This window comes from Narcine bancroftii, chromosome 10 (assembly GCF_036971445.1).
Source record: "Narcine bancroftii isolate sNarBan1 chromosome 10, sNarBan1.hap1, whole genome shotgun sequence".
Taxonomy (NCBI): Eukaryota; Metazoa; Chordata; class Chondrichthyes; order Torpediniformes; family Narcinidae; genus Narcine; species Narcine bancroftii.
In genome coordinates this window covers 102,920,194-102,946,606 of record NC_091478.1, presented here as the reverse complement: position 1 = coordinate 102,946,606, position 26,413 = coordinate 102,920,194, and the positions used below count along the sequence as shown (strand labels likewise).

Here is a 26,413-nt window from a genome sequence, read left to right as displayed (position 1 = left end):
TCACTTGGCGTCCCTAGGCTGGGCACGGCCATTTTGATTCCTGTGCGCACGCGCAAGTCTTCGGTTGGCACAGACATGTATTGGAGTTCAGTTGGCGCGTAAACAAGAGTTAAGGGTGTCGGTTCAATATTGTCAGGGAGCTTAACTCTCGGACATGCACCAACTTAACTCCAATACGTGTCTGTGCCAACTGAAGATTCATTCATGCGCACAGGAATCAAGATGGCCACGCCCAGCCGACAGACCTGTTTGACTCAGATGTCGTGGGAGATTTAGACTTTGACATTGATTTCTTCGAAGTAAACGTTTGTAATCTTTTCCTGCGAAGGGCTGAGCAGAAAGTAGGACTTCAGCCTTTTATGGACTGGAAAACACGTGCCTAGTGCATTATTAGTGCAATAATACCAGCTGATTCCCAGCAAGTACAGCTATAAATACAATAAAGACAAATCAAAACACATTTGAGAAGAAATGAAGAAAGGCAAGTCGAGAAGCAGACACATTTGAATGGCCCTGATATTTTATCATGTGTTCTAATTCATTTAAAAAGTCAAAGTATTCTTGAAAATCTTCCCCTCTGTCACAGATTATAGATATGCTTTTGGGAGATAAATTGGGGCAGGTTTTTTAGTGTAGGTCACATACAAACACTTTAAAACAGATCTTATTTAAAATACTGGAGCTCTACTCATGCCAGCCAGGCCAGCTCCAAGAGCCTTTGCAAAAGATTTGGAGAGTGCCAAAGAGACTTCACTAATGGATTGTTGTTTACAAAATGCAACAGATGAAAGAACTCATCAGAGCCACAGGCTGTCTGGAGTGGAACTTGCTGTTCTAAGATGGTCATGTCATTTTCCAAGCAGAGAGAGTAAAACAGGCTTTCTCTCTGAAAGAGAGTGAGAGAGAGAGAGTTCAGTTCTGCAGTTTTACAGTCAGCAGCAGCAACTGGGACTGGAACAAGACAAGCTGGCAAGCTTGTGGAAAACCCCATTTGGAAGACAGGTTGTGACTGCTTAGTTCAGCCTGGTCAAGGCCCTTGTGGTTTATGCATGAGGAGAGGACTGGGTGCCTAATGTTTCACTTGAAAGAAGAGAATCAAAAAGGAACTCTAAAAGAAAGAGGTGATCATCTGGAGAACCCTGTAAGAGCAAGTTTCTTTGGCAAGACACTGAAGTGGCTGGTTACAAGGAATCAGTTTTGGGTGTCCAGAAAACAACAAATCTCTCTCCGAAAACCAACAAGAACCTTCCTGAGTGGTAACGATTTACCTTAGAAAGCCTGGTGGACTTTCTAAATGTTAAATTCTGAGCACAGTATAAGAATTGCCTGCAACCAGTGAACTTGGAGGAATGAGAAGTGAGAATGGACTGTGAATCCAAGAACTTTTCTGAATTTGCACACACATTACAGACACGTGTGCTGAGAATGAGAATGGGGTTAAGTGAGGTTAATTAAGTCAATAGTGATGTTAAAGTGTGATTCTGTTTTCATGTTTAAAGATAATTAAAAGCAACTTTTGTTTAAGTCACCACTTGTCTTGGTGAATATCTATTGCTGCTGGGTTTTGGGGTCCTCTGGGCTCACAACCCCTCAAATTAAAGAATGTTATTTGTGCTCATGTCAGATTCAAATTGAACAAGGAATGCAAAATAGTCCACAAAACCAAAACACATCTGATCTGATTAGCCACCATTTAATATATAAATATTTTTATTATTCTAAGCCTCATTTGTTTGCTGCTTAATATCTTCGTCCGCGAAGCCAAGCCAAAGAAGAAGAAGAATATGATCCATCTATTTGTGGGTTGTAGGTTATCCTATGACTACTCCTGTACGATCATAGGCACAGTCAATGCTACAAACTGAAATGCTTCAAAAGGGCATCAATGATCCAGGTGCCCAAGAAGAGTAGAGGGAGCTGCCTCAACGACAACAGCCCAGTAGCACTCATTTCTCCGATGGTGAGATGCTTTGAGAGATTGGTCATGGCCAGAGTTAACTTGTAAAGATCTGGAGTCACTGCAATTCACCGACTATCACAATTGCTCCACAATATCACTGGCTCTCCACTCAGCTCTGGATCACCCGGACTACAGCAACATCTACATCAGGCTGCAGCTCATCTTTAAACGCAATTGTACACTCAGTGCTGGTCAACAAGCTTCAAAGCCTGGGCCTCTGCACCCCTCTGCAACTAGATCTTCATTTGAAGACAAAAATCAGTACGAATCGGAAAGGTTTCCTCCTCGCTGATGATCATCACAGGTGCTGAGCCCATTGCTCTACTTGCCCATGACTGCGTGGCTTGGCACAATTGATAATTGCCGATGACACCTTGATTGTCGGCAGAATCACAGATGGCAATGAGGAAGAGTACAGGAGGGAGTCAGATGAGCACGTTGAGTGGTGCCATGACAACCTTGCACTCAATATTAGCAAATCCAAGGAGTTGATTGTGGACTTCAGTTAGGAAAATCAGAACATGAACCAGTCCTCATCGAGTGGAAAGCAGTGGAAAGGGTTAAGAGCTTAAAGTTCATGGTGTCAACATCTCTGAGGATCTGTCCTGGGGCCTCTATGTCGAGGCTTTGTGAGGAGTTTGAAGAGATTTGGTATGTCACTAAAGACTCTTGGAGAGCATTTTGACTGGTTGTATCACTGTCTGGTATGTGGTCAAGAAATAAATTACTGAGAGTTGTGAACTTGGCCAGCACCATCACGGGCATCACTCTCCATTCCATCGAGGACATCTACAAGGAGTGGTGTCTTAAGAAAGCAGTTTCTATCCACAAGGACCCCCACCACCCAGCCCTGCCCTCTTCACACTGCTACCATCGGGAAGGAGGCACAGGGTCCCGAAGATGAACACCCAATGACACAAGGGCAGCTTCTTCCCCTCTGCCAACAGATTTCTAAATGGACCATGAATCACAGACACTTACTAATTTTTTTTTGCACTAATATATTTATTTACACTGTGACGCTGCCGCAATACAACAAATTTCGTGGCATGTTCAGGACAATAAATTCTGATTCTGATCAAAACTGTGGCCCTGAAGTTTGAAAATCTCACCGTCCTTCTGCAATGTGCACTGTGTGTTAAAAGTGAACAAGGCGCAGAGACTTTTCATGACAGGCACAGTTGATCTAACACCAGGATGAGTCCAGGAATAATTCATTATCAACCTGTCTTGCTTCTGCTGAAGCATGTAAATTTCCAATGGAGTTCTTTATAAAAATTCACAAATTCACAATGCAACACAATGCGCCATAAACCAAGGAAAGGAGAAGACAAATCAAAGCAATTCTTTGACCTAGGGTAACTAATTTGACTGGGGGAATGGAAACTTCAAACTTCAAAAAAATAGGAATAAATAAGATTAGATCTTGCTCAGACCGTAAGCAGAAATCCTGGAATTATCAAGTAATGAGAACAAATTTATTTCTTTACAGTGGGTAAAGTAAATGTTGCTCAATGTCCATTGTGGCCATTTTGTGCCAAACTGCTTTATTAAAAATCATTTCAGTTGAGTTCTGACCCTCAGGTCATTTGTTGGTCAATGTATTTAGTATTTCTGAGGATTAATTTCTTGGCAATCAATTTTAATCCTGGGCTTCATAAACTCAGCAATGTCCCCTCTCTCTTACCACTGTGACCAAACACATGGGTTGCATATATTAAAATTTTATAAATATATATTTGCATATTTTTTATACATACAGACATACACACATATGTGTATGTATACACTCACACATATATACTGTATACACAGACACACACATATGTGGTGAGAGAGAGAGAGCGAGAGAGCGTGCGCATGCGCGACATGAATACATATATACAATGACCGGATTGATTTTTGGTGAAAGTTAAAATAATGGTTCATTTTTAAAATCAGAATGGTTCCCTGGTCTTGCCAAAGTTCTACAAATAGTTAAGGCAAATGCTGTATGTGTTTTTACTGGCAAGAAAGTTCCCAGAAGAACCGATAGTTCTATTATCCTTGGATAATAGTCTCTGAGACTACAGAGAGTACATTTTATTTCAAGGACTTGCGACCGACCCATTGTCTTTGATAAAAATAATTAACGAATGTTCCCTGACATTTGCTTTTTAAAAATATCAAATTTTACCACACAACAGTCTTGCTCTGGTAAGGTCACTGGCAAAGAAAAGCGACTCCACTTCTGGAATTCACTGCATTCATTTTGATGGGGGCAGTGAGCTCAGATTGTGAGTCACACCAGGACAAGCAGAATACCTCACAGGTTTGTTCCAATTTTGCAGTGTTTTCCTTCCCATGTATTGAAAATGGCTACAAATCTTTAAAAGAACAAGCTTGCATGCTTGGCAAACACAAAAGTACCTCATTCCACTGAAGCTGAGTAGGAATTTGGCCTGATTTAGTGTCTGTAGGTGTAGAATTCAATTTTTAAAACTTTTGTATGTAAAAAAGGATTCTCCCAGATACCCAGCACAGCACCGATAACCTGGGTTCAATCCTGACTTTCGGCACAGTCTGTGTGGCACTCTCCCTGCAACAGTGTGGGCTTCCTTTGGGTGATCTGGTTTCCTCCCACATCCTAAAGGTGTGTAGGTCAATGAGTTAACTTGCTCACTGTAAACTGTCCCTACCGTGCAGGAGAGCTGTAGAATCTGAGGGAATTGATGGGAATGTGAGGAGAATAAAATGGGATAAGTGTAAATAGATAGTTGATTGTTGGCACAGGCCTGTTGGGACGAACGGCTTTTTTCTGCGCTTTATCACTCGACATCTCTATTTTAAGAGATGTTGTTGCTGGAAGGATTAAAGGACTGACTATTTTTGAAGGACTTAAGAATGGCACAAACAAGGCCATTCCAGAAAAAAGTTGCCTCTGCAACTAATGGTGCGATTTATTAGATCCATTTGAGGAACAACACACCCGTGTTGACACAGAAATTCCAGTAATGTTGAGTGATCTTCGTAGCTTCAATCAATTTTAAAAAGGTTTTGGGGTGAAGTGTGATCTGTTGAATAGATTTCCAAAACTATGGGAAAAGGCCAACATATTTTTCACTGCCTTTCCCTCAATATACTTAGTTGAATAAGGATTCAGCAAGGTAGTTTTCTTGACAAAATCCAGGAACAGACTTGATATCACAAAAAAGAGGTGACGTTTGCCTATATCATGATCCAATTTGGAGCCTGACATAAAAAAGGACAAGGATCTCACTAAAATATTCATTTCATAAGTCCTTTTTATTCAGCTTTTCCATCCTCGAGTTTATGCTTCAGGTTTCCTAATGATTCATTGTGTTCTAAGAATCTTTAAAAAAAATTTTTTGCGATATGTATGTTCATGTTTTCTTTCCGACGTATTCAATAAGAATGATCTCCTATTAGGCTGTTTGCTCTGGAACCACAAGTTGTTTATGCTCAGAGTTAAAACCTGGTTTTCTTTTCACCTCACGTAACGTGTTTTTAACATATGGCTTTTATGTTTTTTATGTGGTTGGGAGGAGAGAAAAACTTCTCTGCTTAACAGGGAAGTGGGGTGGTGGGGGGAAAGAGCAGAGTCCTAAGGGATCATAGCCAAGAAAGGTCGAGAGTGGCTGTCTGAGACTATAACAAATATAGTTTGCAGAGATTGATACACAATGGGAATAATGAGCCCACACCAATGGCATGGACAATTAAGGGGAACACAAAGAATACACCGAGTTAAAAATCAATCAAAAATAACTAGGAAGACCTAAAGAATCAAAGAATTAAAAAAAGCTACTCGTTAGTGAAAAGGATCACAAACATTGAATTTGGTACGTGCCCAGTGTTAGAACAGGTGTGCGTGACATTGGAGGATAAGATTAGAAACAATATAATCACCTTTGAAATAGAAGATAAATATGAAATAAATTATTCATCTCAAAGAAGATAAAACCCTAAAGCAGACAGATTTGATCCACATGGTTGAAAGGACTTAGGAAGGAGTTAGTTGAGATTCTATTGTACAAACGATGGGGGAGAAAAGGCAGCAGAGATTGATGATTGGAGCAAAGCCAACATTTATTTTAAAGTGGGATGCGACGGGTAACCAGTCACTGCAACATTAGTGTGGAAAAAGTATTAGAATCCGCATCAAAAGAAAAATCAAAATAACAGGCAAAAGTTAAATTCACGAACAGTCAGCAAGGATTTCAAAAGTAAAAACACATAGAAGTGCTGGAGAAACTCAACTGGTCGCAACGTCCATAGGAGGTGAAGGTAGATTACCCGACATTTCGGGCCTGAGCCCTTCTACAAGGTATAAGCAAATAGAAGGTGGGTGCCTGAATTAAAGACTGGGAGGGGGAAGGAATCCAGACCAACAGACAAAAGGTGTTAATTGGATACGATGAGAGGAAAAGTGAGAATTGATTTTGGCTCTGTGAAAGGAGACAAAGGGAAGAGAAGAAAGAATGAGAGGAAAGGAGACAGGGGAATAAGATGGGAGGGGTGGAGGGCTTACTGGAAGCTGGAAATGTTGATGTTAATGCCATCCAGTCAGAAGGTGTCCAGAAGGAAGATGAGGTGCTGCCTGCATTTTGTTAATACGGTGATATATCTTTAGCTCCTATGGATTGGCTGAGTTCTTGCAGTATTTCTGTGTTTTTACAATCGCAGGATTTCAAAAGTGTAGCGTGTGCTGGAATTGTACATGCCTATGAAGGTGGGTAAAGAGCTTCCACTGCTGTAACTATCAATTGGAATAGGTGTGAACAAAGAGAAACTAGAGGGACACCGAATCAGGCAGCACTCATGCTTGGAAATGGTCCATGATTCAGGACACAAAGCATGTTTGTGCCCAGAGATAAATCCCCAGGGCCTGACAAGATATTCCTTTGGACCTTGGGGAAGGCTAATGTAGAAATTGCAGGGGCTCTGGAAGAAACATTTAAAATGTCCTTAGCCATGGGTGTAGTGACAGTTGGTCGGAGGGGAGTTCATGTTGTTCTGTTGTCCAAAAGTAAACCAGGGAAGTATAGGCCTGACGTCAGTAGTAGGTAAAATATTGGAAGGCGTTCTCAGAGGTTGGATATACAAGTATTTGGATAGCCAGGGACTGATTGGGAATAGTCAACATGGCTTTGTGCGTGGAACATTGTGTTTAACCTATCTGATAGTTTTTTGAGGAGGTTATCAGGGAAGTTCATTAAGGAAAGGCTGTGAATGTTGTTTATAAGGACTTTAGAAAGGACTTTAACAAGGTCCCACATGGGAGGTTAGTCAGGAATGTTCAGACACTCAGCATTCATGGTGAGATAGTAAACTGGATTTGACATTACCTATACGGGAGAAGCCATAGAGTGGTGGTGGATGATTGCTTCTCAGAATGGAGGCCTGTGACTAGTGGTGTGTCTCCGGGATCAGTGCTGGGACCATTGTTGCTTTCCATCTACACAATAATCTGGATGATAATGTGGCAAATTGGATCAGAGAGTTTGCAGATGACACTGATTGGGCATTGTGGACAGTAAGGAAGGGTTTCAAAGCTTGCAATGGGATCTGGACCAGCTGGAAAATGGGCTGAAAACTGGCAGAAGGAATTTCATGCAGATAAGTGTGAGGTGTATTTTGGAAGGACAAACCAATAAAGGACATACATTGCAAAATGGTCGGGCACTGAGGAGTGCGATAGAACTGAAGGATCTGGGAACACAGATACATAATTCCCTGAAAGTGGCGTCACAGGTGGATTGGGTTGTAAAGAGAGATTTTGGCATCTTGGCCTTCATAAATTGAAGTATTGAATTTAGGAGTTGAGATGTTGTGGTAAAGTTGTGTAAGACATTGGTGAGGTCAAATTTGGAGTATTTTGTGCATTTTTGGTCACCTAGCTGCAGGAAAGATATCAATAAGATTGAAAGAGTGCAGAGAAAATTTACTTGGATGTTTCCTAGAATTCAGGAACTGAGTTGCAGGGAAAGGTTGAACAGGTTCTAACTTCATTCCCTGGACCATGGAAGAATGAGGGGAGATTTGATTGAGGTATTTAAAATAATGAGGGGGTACAGACAGAGTAAATGCAAGTAGGTATTTTTTCCATTGAGGGTAGGAGAGATACAAACCATGGGTTATGTCTGAAAGGAGAAAAGTTTTGGGGAACTTCTTACAGAGAGTAGTGGGAGTGTGGAACGAGCTGCCAGCTGAAGTGGTGAATTTTAACATTTTACAAGAATTTGGTCAGGTACATGGATGGGAGGGGTATGGAAGGTATGGACTAGGTGCAGGTGAGTGGAACTAGGCAGTAGCAAGCTCAAATCAAGTGAGCTTTTGAAGGCTGTGCTGTTTGTAATGATCTCCAATATTGTACAATCAAGGGAAATCCTGAGCTGACAGGAATTTTGGAGATTTTACATAATGTAAAAGCTGAAAATCTTCTGCATGGTTACAGTTTTCAACCATATGTTACAAGGAAGCAAGTGAACGAGTTATATCTAAGGGAGCAATGGAGAACGAGCATAGATTTGAAGAGCGAAACAGCTTCCTTCTTATGAACTATAAAAATAAATATGAAATATTATGACGACTTCAACTCAATCCAGCATCAGCTCCATGAAGGATCAGTGACATTAGCTCTATTTGCTCCCCAAGCCATCTGTCTGGCCATCTGTGTGTTTCCATTGTTTTCTGTTTCGATTCCTGCATCAGCAATGTTGCTTCCACTGCATGCCACCTCCACGTGCCTGTGCTTGAGGAGGAAGGAGCATCGCAATGAAGGGACAGAATCTTGAGCACGACACACATCTCGGTTAACCTCGCACTTGGCTGACTGAACCCAAGCATGCGTTGGTCACCCGAGCAATGAAGCAGTGAAGGCAAGCTCAAATCTACATTTTTTCATCAATTTTTTTGGTTCTTCAGTTACCTTTAGCACATCAAGGAATTCAACACTCAAGTACACATTCAAGGCTTGGACAATAAAATTAATTGCAACCCAATGATAGCCCTGTTATTTTATGCCAATAGACCAGTGTTCCAGCTTGTCTACCGGATGGTCCTCAGGTGTCTAAAATAGTTCCATGGTTCAAAGCAGTGGCCAATGGATGGGTCAGCTCTCTGGTGGTGATTTAGCTGAAGTAATCTTCCTTTCAGAGTGTGAATGCTTGCTATTCAATTTAGACATCAAGTAAATAGGAAAGCAAACAGGATTTTAGTCTCTATTGAAAGGAAAGATGGAGTCTATATATAAAAAAAATTAGGAAGGCTTTCTACAAGCGAGCAGAATTTTGATGAGGTCCTCAATTTAATGAGAATAAGGTCCTTCAAGTTGATATTGGAGTTAAAATTTTCAAAATGTTGACAAATTAGTCCTATAGTTATTGGATTTTAAATAAATAAAATGTGATCTCATGAAAGCGTACAAGATCTTGACAAAGATTGACAGGGTAACCTAATGTTTTCACTGGAGAGAAAATTTGGGAATCGTGTCAAGGTCAAGGATTTGCCAAATAAGATGGAAAGGAGGAACTTCTCCCAAAGAGCAGTGAACCTTTGGAATTCTCTATCCCAGAGAGCTCTGATTACAAAGTCAACAAATATATTCAAACCCAAATTTTGGGAATGCCGTGCATTTAAAGTGATGGGAAGGAGGCGAGGAAGTGGAAGAGAACCTCAGTTAAGATGCGACTTATTGAATGCCAGAGCCCATGGGCAAATCCTGCTCCAAATGTTCATGCCATTACACCTGGTCATCAGGAGACCGGTCAGCAATCACATAAGCAAATATACGCTTCACCAACATGATGATTTATCCACCACCGCAAACAAGCAAGCTCAGATATTTAGATAATGGGAAATATCTCCAAAATATCAGCACACAATTGATCAATCAAAATCCAGAAAATTAATAATTTTGCGTCTGACTGAAAGATTTACTGATCATTGCTAGAATCTACTTCATAATGCTCGAGTTCATTCCCAACCACAAGTAACGTGTTCTGAAGAAAAGTACCTTATTGCTTCTGCAATCCGGGTGCTCTCTTTCCTCCTGTCACTGGACAACCTGCCAATCAGGTAGGAATAGTCGAGGCCACTGCAGAACACGCTCCCTACTGCGCTAAGTAGAAGAAGCTTGCTGTCGTCGGCTGAGGCATTACATAGTGCCCTCCGTACCTCCTTCATTATCTGCAAAGACAAAAGGAACATTCAACCATTGACATTTATAGCAGACGGGGAACAGTAACAAAGCTTGAAGTTCCCTTCCATCTCTCTGGTCTTCACACTTCTGTCAATTCAATTTACAAATTTGAGGGTAAATATTCCATAAATCATTTTAGCAAAAAAACGTTGGTGTGCATTTAACTAATTATCAAACTGAAAGAAAAATGACACCCATGAAATTAAGAGGTCGAAAAGTATTCCATGCTTGAATACAAAAATCCCACTTTATTTTAATTTTACTTGTCAAGGATTATACCCATTGCATCCCAGAGAAGATCAAACCTGGTTCTCACATATAAATGGAGAAAATATGTTGATGTTCTTCCTTCTCTTTTAATGGAAGTGGAGGATCAGATTGAAACCACAGAAATGTGGACATGGTAATGGCCCTTGACTTTGCTCAGTCATCTCAGAATATGACTGGTGATCTTTCATAAAGTCTACTTCTCCCCCAATCTCTTTATCCCTTGGTTCCTTTTCATTCAAAAATACAACAATCAGTCTCAACTTTATCTCCACTCAGTAAATGGGTTAAATCAACCCCCCCCACCCCCAGAGTAGATAATTCCAAAGGTATATCATCCTTTGAACGAAGATGTTTCTCAATGTCTCAATCCCAAACAGTTGCCCCTTTCTCTGGGACTACCCCCCACCAATCTGCCTCTCCATATCCACACCATTACACTCCTTTGAACCTTCAATTTTATGAGGTCAACACATTCTTCTCAACTCCAGTGAGTGTAGCCTGATTCTTCTCAGCCTTGGACTCGACTCCAGGAAGAGGAAATGCCCTCTCACTTGCAGAGATGCATGCATGGCTAATAGGTTAGGACATTTGAAAGTGAATGAGAACACAAGCTTTGCAGACTAAAGGACATCAGAGAAATGTCAGTTGCTCGAGCCACCAACTTTACAAAACCCACATTGATTACAGGCACTGTCACAGGAGTGGGTGGTTTAAGACTCAAAAGACCGCAAACTAACTTATCATAGATTTCTTGGGGCGGGGGATATGCTACTTCCTGTCAATATTAATGTGTGTTGAAGTGGAGACAGTAGATAGCTTCAAGTTCTTGGAAGTGAACATTTCCAGTGACCTGACCTGGACCAACTGTGATCTAATAAGTTCACCAATGCTGAGAAACCCTGTCCCCGTGTCCTTTAACAAGTTCTATAGGAGCACGATTGAAAGCATCTTTGCTAGATGCATCAAGGCGTCGTGTGGGAGCTCTTCCACCAGGATTGGGGGAAGATGCTGAGGGTACTGAGTGCTGCTCAGATTGTTGACTTCAGAAAGGGAAAACCAGAGGTGTTAAATCGAGTGATCATTGAGGGAAAATGAGAGGTGGAGAGGGTGAGCAAATTTAAGTTCTTGGGAGTCACTATCTTGGATGATCTTTCCTGGACTCAACACATTTATGGCATTGTGAAGAAAGCACGTCAGCACCTCTACTTCCTCAGGAGTTTGCAGAGGTTGAGTACAACATCAGAAACCCTGGCAAATTTCTACAGAGGTGTGATGGAAAGTGTGCTGACTGGCTACATCACAATCTGGTGTGGGAGCACCAATATCCCTGAACGTAAAGTTCTCCAAAAGATAGAGGACACAGCCCAGGACTTCACAGGCAAAACCTTCCCCAATATTGAGAACATCTACAGGGAGCAGCGGCAATCATCAAGGATCCACATCACCCAGCACACACTCTGTTTTCGCTGCTGCCACCAGGAAGGATGTGTAGGTGCCACAAGACTAGCACCACCAGGTTCAGGAACCTTTACATCTCCACAGGCCTTGGCTCGTGTGTAAGTGGTGACATTTTTGAATTCACCAGGTGTAAGCACACCTGCCTTTATGTACTTTCTTAGACTTTTAAACTTAGACATACAGCACAGTAACAAGTCATTTTGGCCCACAATTTACACCTAATTAACCTACACCCCTGGTACATTTGCTGATCACCCACAGAATGGGGATGAGGTGCATTGGTGTTAAAATATAATCTTATATTCATCAAATCAGGAAATGTACAAGGCACCTGGTAGTTAACAGCCAACACGCAGTCTCTGTAGAAAGTGACTCCTCAGTATCTTAAGAGCTGAACCAAAAGACTGAGCAATAACATCCCAGTAAAGTGCAACTTTATCCTGGAAAAGTCAAAGATCAAGGGTTTGGGGGCTAAGTTAGGCTAATTGCTTGATCACTGTGCACAAGAACAATGGTTTAATTGAATGCACAGCCGCAGATCAATAAGGCTTCTTTCCCATTGCTTGACCAGCATTTCCAGTCTCTTGGCTGAAGAGAAGATGTTAATGAGATTACTGGCAAGCTTCAGGATGTTTGATCAGGAAGAGAAGTGTTGTGGGGTGGGAGAATGTTGTGGTCAAATATCCCAATGATCCCATTATTCAGGGTCCACAGGGAAGCGTTATCCTTTCTTAAGAGTCGTCTCTGACGCTGTCTGCAAATTCAGAATAGCTTTAAGCCCTCCAAAGGAAAGAGATAACCATAGTCCAGGAAATGAATATGTGACAGCATGTAAGGGAGGATCCTCCAATATCCAGAACATCTCCTGCAACAGTGCATTTATTGAAATGCACTGCCCCCTTAAGCACAGCTTGCATTTCCAACATGAAGCACTGACAATAAAAAGACGTGCACATATAGTCTTTTGTCAACCGCAAAAGGTTCCAAAACTTTTTGAAACTGCATGCATTATGCAGAGTTTTAAATAAGCAAAAAAGTCATCTCACAGGAGTGATATGAAATGGATATTCATTCCACAGGACACTCACACCAATATTCTACAAAGAGTTAGTTCATAATGACCATCTAACCTAACTGATGTTGACTGAAGACAAATCAAATAAGAACATAATAAACAGAAGATTTGGCCATCATACCTGTAAAACACTTCAGGTCCATTCTAACATTCAATAAAATGTGTTGACCATACACTATATAGTATGTCCATTTTTCTGCCCCTACCAATCTTAGCTTCAAATATACTCCATTACTGAACATTCATAGCCTTGTGGGGTAGAGAAATTTAAAGATTTACAAATAAAACTCAAAAATCTGCAGACCCCGTGGTTGAAGTAAAAACACAAGGCTAGAGAAACTCAGGAGGTCAAGCAGTGACCTTTATAGACAACAGTAAAAATACATAACCCACGTTTTGGGCTTGAGCCCTTCATCAACATAACATAACATAACAATTACAGCACGGAAACAGGCCATTAGGCCCTTCTAGTCTGCACCGAACCAAACACTCCTCTCTAGTCCCACCTACCTGCACAATGACCATAACCCTCCACCTTCTTCTCATCCATATACCTGTCCAGCTTTTTCTTAAATAAGTATGGAAAAAGGTGGGTTTTTACTAAACCCAGAATTATTCCTATTGGGGAATATGGAAGGAACAAGACCAAAGTTGAAACTATCAATACACCAAACAAAATTTGTTAAAATAGCATTAGCAATGAAATGTATTGCAGTGACTTGGAAATCTGATTCACATTTAGGTATGGGGAGATGGAAAGCTGTATCCCTTTGGAGAATATCACATATACTTTGAGAAATAAATATGGCACATTTTTGTGAATTTGGAGCCTGTATTCAGAAAATTTAGGCATAAATACGTAGAGATATTCTACCAGCCTCTTAAGACCTGCGTTAATCTTCTTCCCTAAATTGATCCAATAAAAATTGCTGGAATCCTGTGTGGTGGAAGTGATTCTCCGAGCAATCCACGATCCTATCTTTTTCTTTTATTTTATATGTATATTTTGGGGGGTGAGGGGTTGGGGAACTTAAATTTGCTCACCCTCTCCACCTCTCATTTTCCCTCAATGATCACTCGATTGAAATTTTCTTAATGGTTTATTAATTACATGTGTCAGCAGGCATCTGAATAAAAGAGCAAGGGGGAGGTGTGTTTGCAAAGGGAGGAGGTAATAGGTAGAGAAGAGAGGGAGGGCACAACAGCAAGAAAGGGGAGGAGGGATGACTAGGTGAATAGAGAGGGAAGGGGTGGAGAGCTGACAGGGGAAGGGGTTGGGGGAAGGAAAAGCAGAGCAGGTTAGCAGAAACCAAAAATGTTGATGTTAATGCCATCTGGCTGGCGAGTGCCCAGATGGAAAATCAGGTGTTGCTCCTCCAATTTGCACCTCAGGCGGTCTTGGTGGAATAGTACGTGAGGCCGTGGATAGACATGTAAGTATGGGAGTGTGATGCAGAACTGACTGGTGCTTTGCGAAGCGATCTCCCAGTACATCTCCAATGTAGAAAAGGCCTCAAAGGGAGCACTGAATGCAGTAAATCAGTCCTGCAGATACACAAATGTGCTGCTTCACTTGAAATGCTTGTTTGGGGCCCTGGACTGTGGTGGGGGAGGTGGTAATGGTTCAAATGTGGCATCTTCTGCAGCCACAGGGGAAAATGCCGGGGGAGGAGGGTTGATTGGTAGAGAGGGATGAGTGCACAAGGAAGCCACAGAGGGAGCGATCCCTACAGAAGGTCCAGAGGATAATGCGCTTGATGCGGAGGCTTGTGAGGTAGTGAGAGAGGATAGGGGGAATCATGTATTTGATGCATCTGGGGGCAGAGGGGGCCAGGCAGATGAGTGGAAAATGGAGGAGATGTAGGTGAGGGTTGAGTTATGGGGGGTGGAGGAGAATCCATGTTTGTGGAAGAAGGCAGATATTTCAGAAGATCTGGACTGGAAGACCTCATCTTGAGGACAGATGCGGCAGAGTTGGAGAAATTAAAAGGGATTAGAATCCTTGTAGGGGGCAGAGCATGAGGAGGTGTAGTTGAGGTAATTGTGGGAGTTGGTGGGCAGCTCGGTTGGTGTAGAGGTTAGATTAATTTTAATTTAGAGATACAGCACAGTTAGAGGCTCTTTTTTAAAAATTTAGACATACAGTATTGTATCAGGCCAATTCGGCCCTACGAGTCCATGCCACCCAATTTATACACCATTAACCTACAGCCCAGTAAGTTTTTGAACGGTGGGAGGAAACTGGAGCCCTTGGAGAAAACCCAAACAGACACAGGGAGAACGTACAAAATCCTTACAGACAACGCGGGATTAGAACCCTGGTCTGGTCCTGATCGCTGGCGCTATAAAGGCGTTGTGCTAACTGCTATGCCAACCATGCCACCCACAAGACCCTGCTGCCCAAATACACCCATGTGACCAATGACCCTACTAACCCTGTATGGCTTTGGAGACACGGGGAAAAACAGCAGCAGATTCAAACACAGGTCGCTGGTGATGTAACAGCGTTGCAGTAACTGCTACACTAACGGCGCTGTTAAGTGTTTCTTTATGATGCAGCGTGGAGAAGACTTGATGGACTTTCTGATGTTTTCACCAAATTTAGTTCATCTGCCTGATGATTAACAATTTGTATTTCAGGTGACAATTTTGGTGATGGCACATCATATTCCGAAGCCTCACTTTTGAAACAAGGGGGAAAATGCAAAATTTCTACCTCATCAATATCGACCACATATTAACAAACACAGAAGCGCAAGGAGCCTTACCTCAGGTGTTAATGAATTGTTGTCTGAGGTTTGGCTTGAGAGTAACACATGGGTAAAGCCATCTTGTTTCCTAACAACAATGTCCCTGAATCGATAGTTGCTTTCGTTTTGTCGAACGCTGCATCTTAGGCGTTTGTCAAACACATAGTCATCCTTGTCCTCCATGTGTTTTCTCTTCACCAAACACGATAGACTGGTTTGTCCATTTGGGATCCCTGGAAGTGAAATTCCTTTGAAAATGAAATGTTAACCTATTTGTCACCTGTATTTAGTTTATCAGATGCAATTAATCAATAAAAGACACTGTTATTGGTTACCAAAAAAAATCTATCTTTAAAAATACATTAACACTGAGATGTGATTAACCAGCCAATTTCACATTTGTGACTGCATGCTCCATGTAATATGGAGGTACCATTACAAGTTTTGAGGAGTGGAAATGCTAGTTTGGGCAGACTGTTTCTGTGCTGTATACATTCATGACATACCTGTTCCATTTACTAGAGGAGGGTCGGCAATGGCTCCATCTTCTGCCATGTCAGGCTTGCCCAAGTCCACACTCATTCTCTGTTGCCTTGAGGTATTGTCAAATTGCAATGCATTTTTGCTGTGTCTAGCATCTCCATTCTGAAACGAGTTATCAGTCTTTCTGTAAGGCATTATCTGTACTCCGCTCGCCGTGGTTCTGTAATGAACTGTTTTAGTGGCCATGATTTTCTTGTTTTCCCCGGGAGTGTGCTTTCCATCCCTGGACATAGAACCCCGTTTTTGCTTTTGATATGCATTATTTGTCCGTTTTTTTCGTAATGCTCCCCCTTTCCCCTTGGCGGATTCATAGGCTCTCAGAGGAGCAGTTCCGTGATTGTCCCTCAAGACCTGCCTTGGGCTGTTTCCCCGTTTCCCTGATTTAGTTCGCTTTTCTTTGGAAGCGTTGAGTCCATTGAACTCGTCTATAAATTCTTCACAGTGAAGGAGGTGATGCTCTGGTTCCCAAGTATCTTCATTACTTCCGTAGCCTTTCCATCGGATAAGGTACTCCCACTTCCCCTTTTTATTTTTCCTTTTGTCGACAATCTTTTCCACCTAAAAGAGAGAAAAAGCTGGGTATAGATTATGGAGGTCGTGATTATCATGTCACACCAATACCAAGATCCTCGCGAAACTATCAATCACGCCACGTGCCTAATCTCTCAGAGGATGAGGCATCTCCAGCAATTGGCTCCCTAATTAGCCTTGGCTTGCACAGCCATTTCAGAAGTCACCTTGGAGCCATCCACCCAGGAGTGGGCTTGGAGTTCAAACAAGACCAAATAAGGCACAGCTGGCAGTTTTCTTTGCTAATGAACCTTTAGACATTCTCTTTCGGTGCACTTCGACCAAGGTATTGACTCCTGCACCGACTATGCAGAAAGATTCCTGGCCTTCCTTAATGGTTTTGAAAGAAGACTCCAATAATAGTAAACAGGTGCCTTGAAATAATTCACATGACAAATAAATATATGTACATTACTTCTACCCACCTTGATTTGAACATCACTGGTAAGCCAGCATTTCTTGCCCATTACCCAAGTTACCATTAGGTAGAAAATTCTGCCTGGCCCGCAGGGAAAAGGAATCTCAGGGCTGACTGTGATGTCATGTGTGTTCTCTGACAATAAACCTGAACTTTGGACACTTTTCTTGAACTTTAAGACGCTTGCTCATCTACTTAAGAGTCCTCCACATTGGTGGGTCTGGAGACACAGGCACAGACAAGGTAAGGAGAGCAGATGTTTCTCCCCCCCACCCCTTAAAGACATTGGTGAACCAGATGCATTCTTATAATAATGCATTTTATTGCTATCTTAACTCTTGAATTGGAATTCCAGAAATGTCTTGGTAGCACTAGAAGGCAATTGTTCATCCAAGGTTCTGGATTACTGGTCCAGTAGGTTAACCACAACACCAAGTTCAAATTTATTTTCACTTGTACTAAGATGACAGCTATAGCAATTCTTTTGTGAGCAGATTAGTCAATACCTTAGAGGTCATTCAAGTCAGATTCAGTAAAAGAGTACAGTTACAAAGAGAGATCACTTGGTATGGAGTAAAGGCAACATGATTATTTTGAGGTTCATTCAGGAGTCTGATAACAGCAGGAAAGAAACTCTCCTTGAATCTGGTAGTGGAAGATCTCGCACTTGTGAATCTTATTTTTGATGGGAGGGGGAAGTGAAGAGAGTGTGGCCGGGGTGGGATGAGTCTTTTAATAAGTTGGCAGTTTTTCCAAAGCAGCGGAAGTTCCAGGTGAAGTTGATGGAGAGAAGGGGTTGTGAGTGTGATGCCAAGAGCTATGTTCACACTCCTCTGCAGTTCTTTTGCGGTCTTGGGTGGAGCAATTCTGTACCACACAGTGATGTACCCTGACAGGATGCTTTCAATAGTGCACCTGCCGAGCTTGTCGAGGGATGCTGGTGACATGCCAAAATTCATCAGAAGGAGAGGTGCTGGTGTGTTTCTTGATCATTGCATCGATATAGATCAGTGGTTCCCAACCTTTTTCTTTCCACTCACATCCCACTTTAAGTAATCCCTATGCCATAAGTGTTCTGTGATTAGTAAGTGATTGCTTAAGGTGGTCTGTGAGTAGGAAGGGAAGGTTGAGAATCACTGCTCTAGACCCAATTATTACTGAAATATTTTGCTTGAGAAAAATTGTTATTGGTTCGTTGTGAAACTTGTGCACATAACAAATCAATTTGGAATGATTGAAACAGTGGTTTTCAAACTTTTTCTTTCCACCCACATACCACCTTAAGAAATCCCTTATTAATTACAGAACACTTATGGAATAGGGAATACTTAAAGTGGTATTTAAGTACTAAAGGTTGGGAACCACTGATGTAGATGGACCAGGACATGTCACTGGCCACAATTATATCCTACATGTATGCTACAACCATGTATTTATCATCTCTACATATCGTGTATCTATTCTGGTTTATGCACACAAGCATCTTTTTAACAACCATATTTTACTTTTCAATCCACTGATCCTGCATACTTTCTGAGCCCCCAGATTTGTGCTTTCATGCTGGATCACAATATGACAGTGGCTTTTGATAAGTATTGACAAAATGCATTCTTAGAGACTCCTTTTTTAACTCGACCCTCAGTCAACTAGTCACTATACTCTTTCCTTCACTTCCACACATAAAAGATATCCAAGATAGCAAGCCATGTTTGAGCTCTCATTTTTCCTGAGTGCAACTACATGATGAACCCTGGATTGCAAAAGCTTTGTGTCACATTAAAGTACCTTTCTGCCCAGCATTTAATACATATCCCGTCTAAAGTTTCCATCTCATTATCTTTGCCAAAGTTTTGTCCTCTCCTTTTTACTCAGTTACTGCTTTTACAGCGCCAGCGATTGGGACTGGGGTTCGAAACCCACGCTGTCAGTAAGCAATTTGTATGTTCTCCCCGTGTCTGCGTGGGTTTTTCCCGGGGCTCTGGTTTCCTCCCATCATTCAAAAGGTACTGGGGATGTACAGACTCTCCCCAACCTATGAGACTTATGACCATCCGTATTTATAACCAAAAAAAAATACTGTATAAATTAAAAAAAATAAAGAAAGTACATATGCAAATATAAAATTTATGCTTTTGGGGTGAAAGTGGGGAATATCTATGAAAAGTAGTGTCTATGGCAGGGGTGGCCAACCTCTGGCGAGAGCTGGCCTTGGAGGCCGCCACGTTGTATTTGACAAATGATAAAATGGAAAGAATGAATTTCTAACCTGTGTCCATTGCGAGATATGATCGGTCAGTCAGAACGGAACTTGGACGTATGTTGGGTTAATTGGGTGCAAATTGGGCGGCACAGACTCGTGGGCCGAAGCGGCCTGTTACCGTGCTGCATGTCGAAATTAAAAATATAAATAAATAAATAGTGTAGATGAACAGAATAGAAGCATTCCAAGAGAAGGTCATTCAATACATGAGAGAAAAATGAAAAGGGAAAAGAATGGAGGTAAAATGGGTCAATTTGAAAGGTCCATTTCTGTGCTGTGAATTTTTAAAATTTAATTCAGAGATTCAGCCCTGCTGACCCTCAAACTCACCCATCTGTCCAAATTTGTAGAAGAGTTACCATTCCATTAGGACAGTTTTTTCTGGATTGGAATTGGACATTTTTGAAGTAATAATTAAGACAGGCCAGCTGCTTTGTCTTAATTTCTGATTGCCTTTGTATTTCAGCATTTTCTCTCCAAATAACAAGGAACATGGCTAGTAACATTCACTCTGTACCTCTGTAATTTCCTCATGCTGGGGGTCTGTCCAATTGCAAAACAGAAGTCCAAACCCCAATGAAGGGCTCCTATGCAGCTAATAACCAGCACAATACAAGGATTATTCAATGGGATTCATTGGGTTGTGTGCTCCATACCCATCCAATGGACCATGCAGGAAAATCATCCCTAAATCGAACTACTGCAGCCATGGCAACACTCACATTCAACATCCTGGCTGACAAAATAGAGCACTCCAAACGCACACTGATTTTGTACCACTTTGGTTCACTGAACACTGGATCCGAGGATTCAAAAGGACATGGAATATTATAGCAGAGGGAAACGCCCTCAGGCCTATGATGGCTGTGGCAAACATGCCAAATTAAACAAAAATCTCTTCAGGCTGCACACGACCCATATCCCCACAGAATATGTGTATCTAACAGACTTTAGAACACATATGTTTTACCTTCTCCCAACACTATTTCTCGCAGCATGTGTGGGACATCTCCTGCTCTTTGTGTTTTAAAAAAAAGCCTGTCCTGTTCTTCCCCTTTAAACTTTACCCCCCTCAACTAGTCCTTTACTATTTGACATTTTTACTCGGGGGGGGGGGGGGGTGGGGAAAATTATGCTACCCTCTCACTATATTATAAATTTCCATTAGATTTTCCCTTGCTGCCCAATATTCCAGAGTGAACAATCCAAGTTTGTCCAATCTCTCCTAACACCTCGAAGCAGGCAACATCCTGCTAAACCTCTTCTGTACCCTTTATGAAGTCTCCACATCCTCCCTATAATGGGGCAACTAGAAACGCACTCTAAGTGTGGTCTAACCAAAGGTGCAGCAAATGCCCCACCCATCAAAGGCAAGCACACCACGTCTTCTTCATCACCCTGTAACCAACGTGGCTGCTTTCAGGGAGCTATGGACTTGGACCTCCCTATCACTTGGTACACGAAGGGTCTCGCCATTAACTGCACATTTTCCATTTCCATTTGACATTAAGGTGAAAAAGATTCCAAACCTGAAGCTATCGGGTCTCAAAACAGGGTCCCCGACCTGCAACACTATAATTTCTCTCCTTGGGCCTGCTGAATTCCTCCAAGATCTTATTGTTTGCTCGAGATTCCAGTTTGTTTTCCTCTTCTTATTTGTACCTCTGATTAGATTTCATGCTCTTTTGCTCCAATTTTCTTCCCCAATTTCATCAACATCCTTTTGTGATTTTTCCAAAGGTTCCTAATCCTCCGTTTACCACTCATTCTTAGCAACATCATAAGCCTCTTTTTAAAAAAAAATCTAATTCTCTGCTTAACCTCCTTCGTCAGCAGTGGCTGAGGGGTTCCCTGAGGACATAAAACGGCTCAATACAACCAACAAACTAGAAGAGTGGCGATAAGCCGCTTGATTTGAGAAATCAGGAGATAAAATGAAGATTCAGTTTAGTTTCACATTCAGTTTCATTCATGTAAACAGGGAGGAAAGCATCAGAATGCAATTACCTACATTGGGACTGTGGTGAGATGTAATTACACCACTAGGTCACCAGGGGTCATCCCGGTGACCTTGTCTATAAAGCAGTCCAGAGCTACAGTCTAGTCTTCCAGGTTCATCTTGCAGAGAGACAAGACCCTCTTAGTGTCCATATTAGTTTATTAAAGCGGTCTTATACTCGCACTGCTGGTGTGGTTATTGTCAGTACAGGGAGGAGTGTTTGTTTCTATTGTTCAAAGTTCAAATTTATTGTCAGAGTACATACATGACATCACATTCAACCCTGGGATGCCTTCTCCTGTGGGACAGGCAGAATTTCTACTTAATGGTAACTGTAAACTGTACTCAAGAATGGGTTAAAAAAAAACAAACTGTGCAATACAGGAAAAAAATCAGTAACAAATAATGTGCAAAGTAACCCAGAGTTGTTCCTGTTGGGAAATATGATGGACATAAGATTGACAATGAACGTGTCCAAATTTCAAATCCAATTCGCATTGGATTTCAAACCAAATCACATTGGCAGTGGCCTGGAAGTTGCACAGGCCGCGGTGCCTTGACAAACCCATAAAACCCTGACGTGTTTCACACCTTTGTGGCGAGTGTCTTGAATGTCACGTGTAACTGTGGTTGGTAAAATGTTAAATGTGGGGGTTGGGGAGGGAGGTGGATGAAAAGAGCTTGAACTGTGCAGAAACTGTATAAAATCGATAATTGTAAATTGTGGCTAATGCTGATAACTGTTAAAGATAATGTTGATAACTGAGTTTAAGTTTGGAAAGTCATAAATAAAACATGAAAAAAATGTGCAAAATCAGAGTCCTTTCAATGAGTTTCAGATTGAGATTGTTGCCCTGGAGTCTGATGGTGGGAGGGGTAGGGAGCAGCTGTTTCTGAACACAGTGGTGGGAGTCTTGTGGCATCTTTCTCTCTTTCCTGATGGCGGTAGTGAAAATAGAGTATGTCCTGGGTCGTGTTGGTCCTTCAGTTCCACTACTTTACGCAGGGCTTTCTGCTCAGAGTTATTGGTGCTCCGATACCAGGCCACCGTACAGCCAGTCAGCACATTTTCTGCTGCACATCTGTAGAAGTTTGCCAAAGTTTTTGATGTCATGCTGAATCTCCGCAAACTCCCGAGGAAGTAGAGGTGCTGACGTGATTTCTTCACGATAACATGAGTAGGTTCGGTCGAGGAAAGGTCCTCCAAGATGGTGATCCCCAAGAAATTAATTTTGCTCACCCTTTCCACCTCCAATCTCCCAATCATCACTGGCTCGTACACCTCTGGTTTCCCACTAAAGTCTACAATCAGCTCCTTAGTTTTAGTGACATGGAGTAAGAGGTTGCTAGTACATCTTTTAGCCAAGTTTCTATCTCTATCCATTATGCTGACTTATCATCCCTTTTTATAGAGCCCAGGACAGTGGTATCATCAGCGAATTTGTATATGATTTTGACGTACTGAGCCACACGGTCATAGGTGTAAAGTGAGTAGATCAGGAAAGTTAAGTACACAGCCCTGTGGTGCTCCGATGCTGATGGAGATGGTGGAGGAGTTGTTCTTGCCAATCTTGCACTGATCATGCTTTGGAGGTGAGAAGATCAAGGATCCCTTATTTACATGTATGAGAGGTATGGAGGGCTATGGATTGGGTGCAGGCCAGTGGGACTAGGCAGTAAAATAGTTTGGCACAGTCTAGAAGGGCCTGTTTCTGTGCTGTAATGTTCTATAGGATTACGGTGTTGAATACCAAGATTTAGTCAATAAAGAGCATCCTGATGTATGCAGCTTTGCCCTCCAGGTGTTACAGGGATTTATGAGATGCAATCTGCTATAGATCTATTGCTGCGGTAGGCAAATTGGAATGGATCATGTTGTTGTTCAGACAGCAGCTAATATACTCTGACACCAACCTCTCAAAGAACTTCATCACTGCGGATATGAGTGCCACTGATCGATAGTCATTTACGCAGGTTCCCACACTCTTCTTGGGTACTAGTACTAAAGAGGGCTGTTTGAAACGGGTGGGTACCATGCCCTGTCAGAGTGAGCTGTTGAAGATATCCAAGTAGCTGATGCTTCATTATGAGGATACCATTGTCAGCTGGATCGGCATTCAGAGGATTCTTCGATTAGAAGGCGTTTTGGATGTGGTGATCATCTTGGGATTTGGCGAATCTTGGTGGCCAGTGGCGATATTCACCTCTTGTGTCTCTTGAAATAACTTCTTTCTTCGCAACTGCCTCAATCACACCCACAGCTACAGTCTTCACAGACAGCGAAGAAAATTCTCCATATGCATGGGCTTATTTGGAACCATGTCATCATACCATTCGGCCCACCCATATCCACACTAAAACATGGGCACCCATCCGCACTAATCCCATCTTCCAGCACTTTGTCTCTAGTTTTCAGTGCCTGGGACATTCAAGTGTTCACTGACACAGATAAAGTCAGCACCTCTACTCCCAACACTTTCCTGTGGTAGTTCAACGACTTTTGATAACTTAATTTTCCAGTGAAACTTTGGACTAAAAGAGAAGGGTAGCGGTTACTTATCAATGCAATCTATTGGAGGAAATCAATGGGTCAAGCGGCATCAGTGGGAGAAAAAGAATTTGACAAGGTTTTATAGCAGAACCCAACCCCCATATCTTGACGAAGGGTACTAGCCCGAAACATTGACAATTTCTTTTCTCCTACTGATGCCACTGGACCCACTGAGTTCCTCCAGCTAATTGTGAACGTCCAATTCCTTATAAAATTGTCCATAATATATTCAGGCTTGATTTGAAAAAAAATATGCCTTTTTTAAAAGCAAAAATGTGGTGCTCAATGGGATAAAATTTCCAAATAAATATCTAGAAATCTACTTTGATATGACAAACAAATATTTGTCATGTCAATCAATTCTCGCCCTCACAGAGAGTCACTCATTTAACTTTGGTTTATTCTAAATAATGTTTTAAGGATATAAACTGTTCATTGTCTAAAAAGGTCAAGTTGAACATTTTAAAATCATGGGTTAGAGTAAAATCAAAATCATTACCCTATTAAGATTGCCGGGTTAGAACTGTTTGGGCATCAGTAAACTTTAATAAGTCTGAAATTAATAACTTGAAGAAATGCCAAAGGTGACTTTGGTTGCAAGGTCCCAGATAAGTGTTTCTTGATGAAACAGCAGTAACTGTTAATCTGTGTTTAAACTCCAAACATAATTTAAACATAGCAGAGTACTGTAGAAGGGGTAATAGATGGAAGTGCTGTGGGTAACTTGGTGCAGGTCATGATCAAACCACAGACTATTATTGGGAAGGTTCTTAGAAAGTGGTTTTACAGGTGCTCCTCAACTTAAGATGGGGATCCATCTTTGCAAACCCATGGTGCCAGGTAAATGCAAACTGTTGTTTACTGCAGCAAGTAAATGGAGTACTGAGAGTAAAACATGAAAGTCTGCAGACACAGTGATTGAAGTAAAAATGCAATGCTGGAGAAACGCAGCAAGTTAAACAGCATACATTATCTTTGGCTTGGCTTCATGGACGAAGATTTATGGAGGGGTAATGTCCACGTCAGCTGCAGGCTTGTTTGTGGCTGACAAGTCCGATGCGGGACAGGCAGACACGGTTGCAGCAGTTGCAGGGGAAAATTGCTGGGTTGGGGTTGGGTGTTGGGTTTTTCCTCCTTTGCCTTTTGTCAGTGAGGTGGGCTCTGCGGTCTTCTTCAAAGGAGGTTGCTGCCCGCCGAACTGTGAGGCGCCAAGATGCATGGTTTGAGGCGAGATCAGCCCACTGGCGGTGGTCAATGGGGAAGGCACCAAGAGCTTTCTTTAGGCAGTCCTTGTACATCTTCTTTGGTGCACCTCTGTCTCCGTGGCTAGTGGAGAGCTCACCATATAACACGATCTTGGGAAGGCGATGGTCCTCCATTCTGGAGACGTGACCTACCCAGCGCAGTTGGATCTTCAGCAGCGTGGATTTGATGCTGTCGGCCTCTGCCATCTCGAGTACTTCGATGTTGGAGATGAAGTCGCTCCAATGAATCAAAGTTTAGTCTAGCTTAATTTAGTTAAGCTAGTGGGGCCGGGGCCGCCGCCGCCGCCTTCCCTGTGCCCGGACCAGGGCCGCCGCCTCCTTTCTGCCCGGACCGGGGCCACCGCCTGCTTCACTCTGCCGAGGCCGGGGACACCGCCTCCCCCTTACTTCTGCCAGGACCGGGGCCTCTGCCTGCCTCACTACCGAGGCCGGGGCCACCGCCTCCCCCTCGCTTTTTACATTTTACTCCCCAGTTACACAGCAGTAAGAAAGGGTGTGACTCAGTCAACCCCGTCAGAACCCAACCGGGTCCCTGACCTACCTCAGAGGTAGTTAGAGAACCCAATTAAACTTACCTAGGCCATGTCCACAGGTGATTTGCGACCAGGCATACATTATATAGCAACGATAAAGATACACATAATTTCAGACTTCAGCCCTTCATTAAGGGATGAGCAAAACGTAGGCAGGCAGATGAATCAAATGGTGGTGGGGGAAAGGCAAGGTAGATCGGAAGGGAGGGCATAACAGCAAATGGGGGGGTGGGGGGAGATAGCTCTCTGAATGGGGAGGGGGGAAAGCTGGAAGAAAAGTGACCAAGGGATAGGCAAGAGAGGGAGAACAGGGAGAGGTCCAGCAGAAACTGGAGAAGTGGAATATTGAAGCTGGTTCATGATACACAAGAGGAATGAAAGGTTACTGAGATTGCACAGGAATGCAGAGTTAAGTTTACAATTGGATCAATCGCGATCTTATGAAAGGGTGTTTCAGGTCTGCCGGTTGACTCCTCTACTCCTGCTTTGTTGGCTCAGATGACAGGATAAATTAATGAAAAAAAAAGACCTAAAGAGTAAACTGGGTGAAAGTGGGAA

At 42.3% G+C, this 26,413-nt stretch overlaps 1 protein-coding gene across 8 annotated transcripts in view; it reads right to left on the bottom strand.

The window, feature by feature from the left end:
- LOC138745045 (chromodomain Y-like protein 2) overlaps positions 1 to 26,413 on the bottom strand; it is a 317,440-nt gene that overhangs the window by 17,858 nt on the left and 273,169 nt on the right. For 7 of the 8 annotated variants that reach the window (XM_069902105.1, XM_069902106.1, XM_069902108.1 and 4 more), the window contains 3 exons: positions 16,223 to 16,817; positions 15,735 to 15,964; positions 9,978 to 10,150 (listed from right to left, as the gene is read on the bottom strand). In XM_069902105.1, the coding sequence (XP_069758206.1) occupies positions 9,978 to 10,150; positions 15,735 to 15,964; positions 16,223 to 16,817 (998 nt within the window). The remainder of the gene's footprint in view (positions 1 to 9,977; positions 10,151 to 15,734; positions 15,965 to 16,222; positions 16,818 to 26,413) is intronic. The other variant, XM_069902107.1, reaches the window with a different exon arrangement.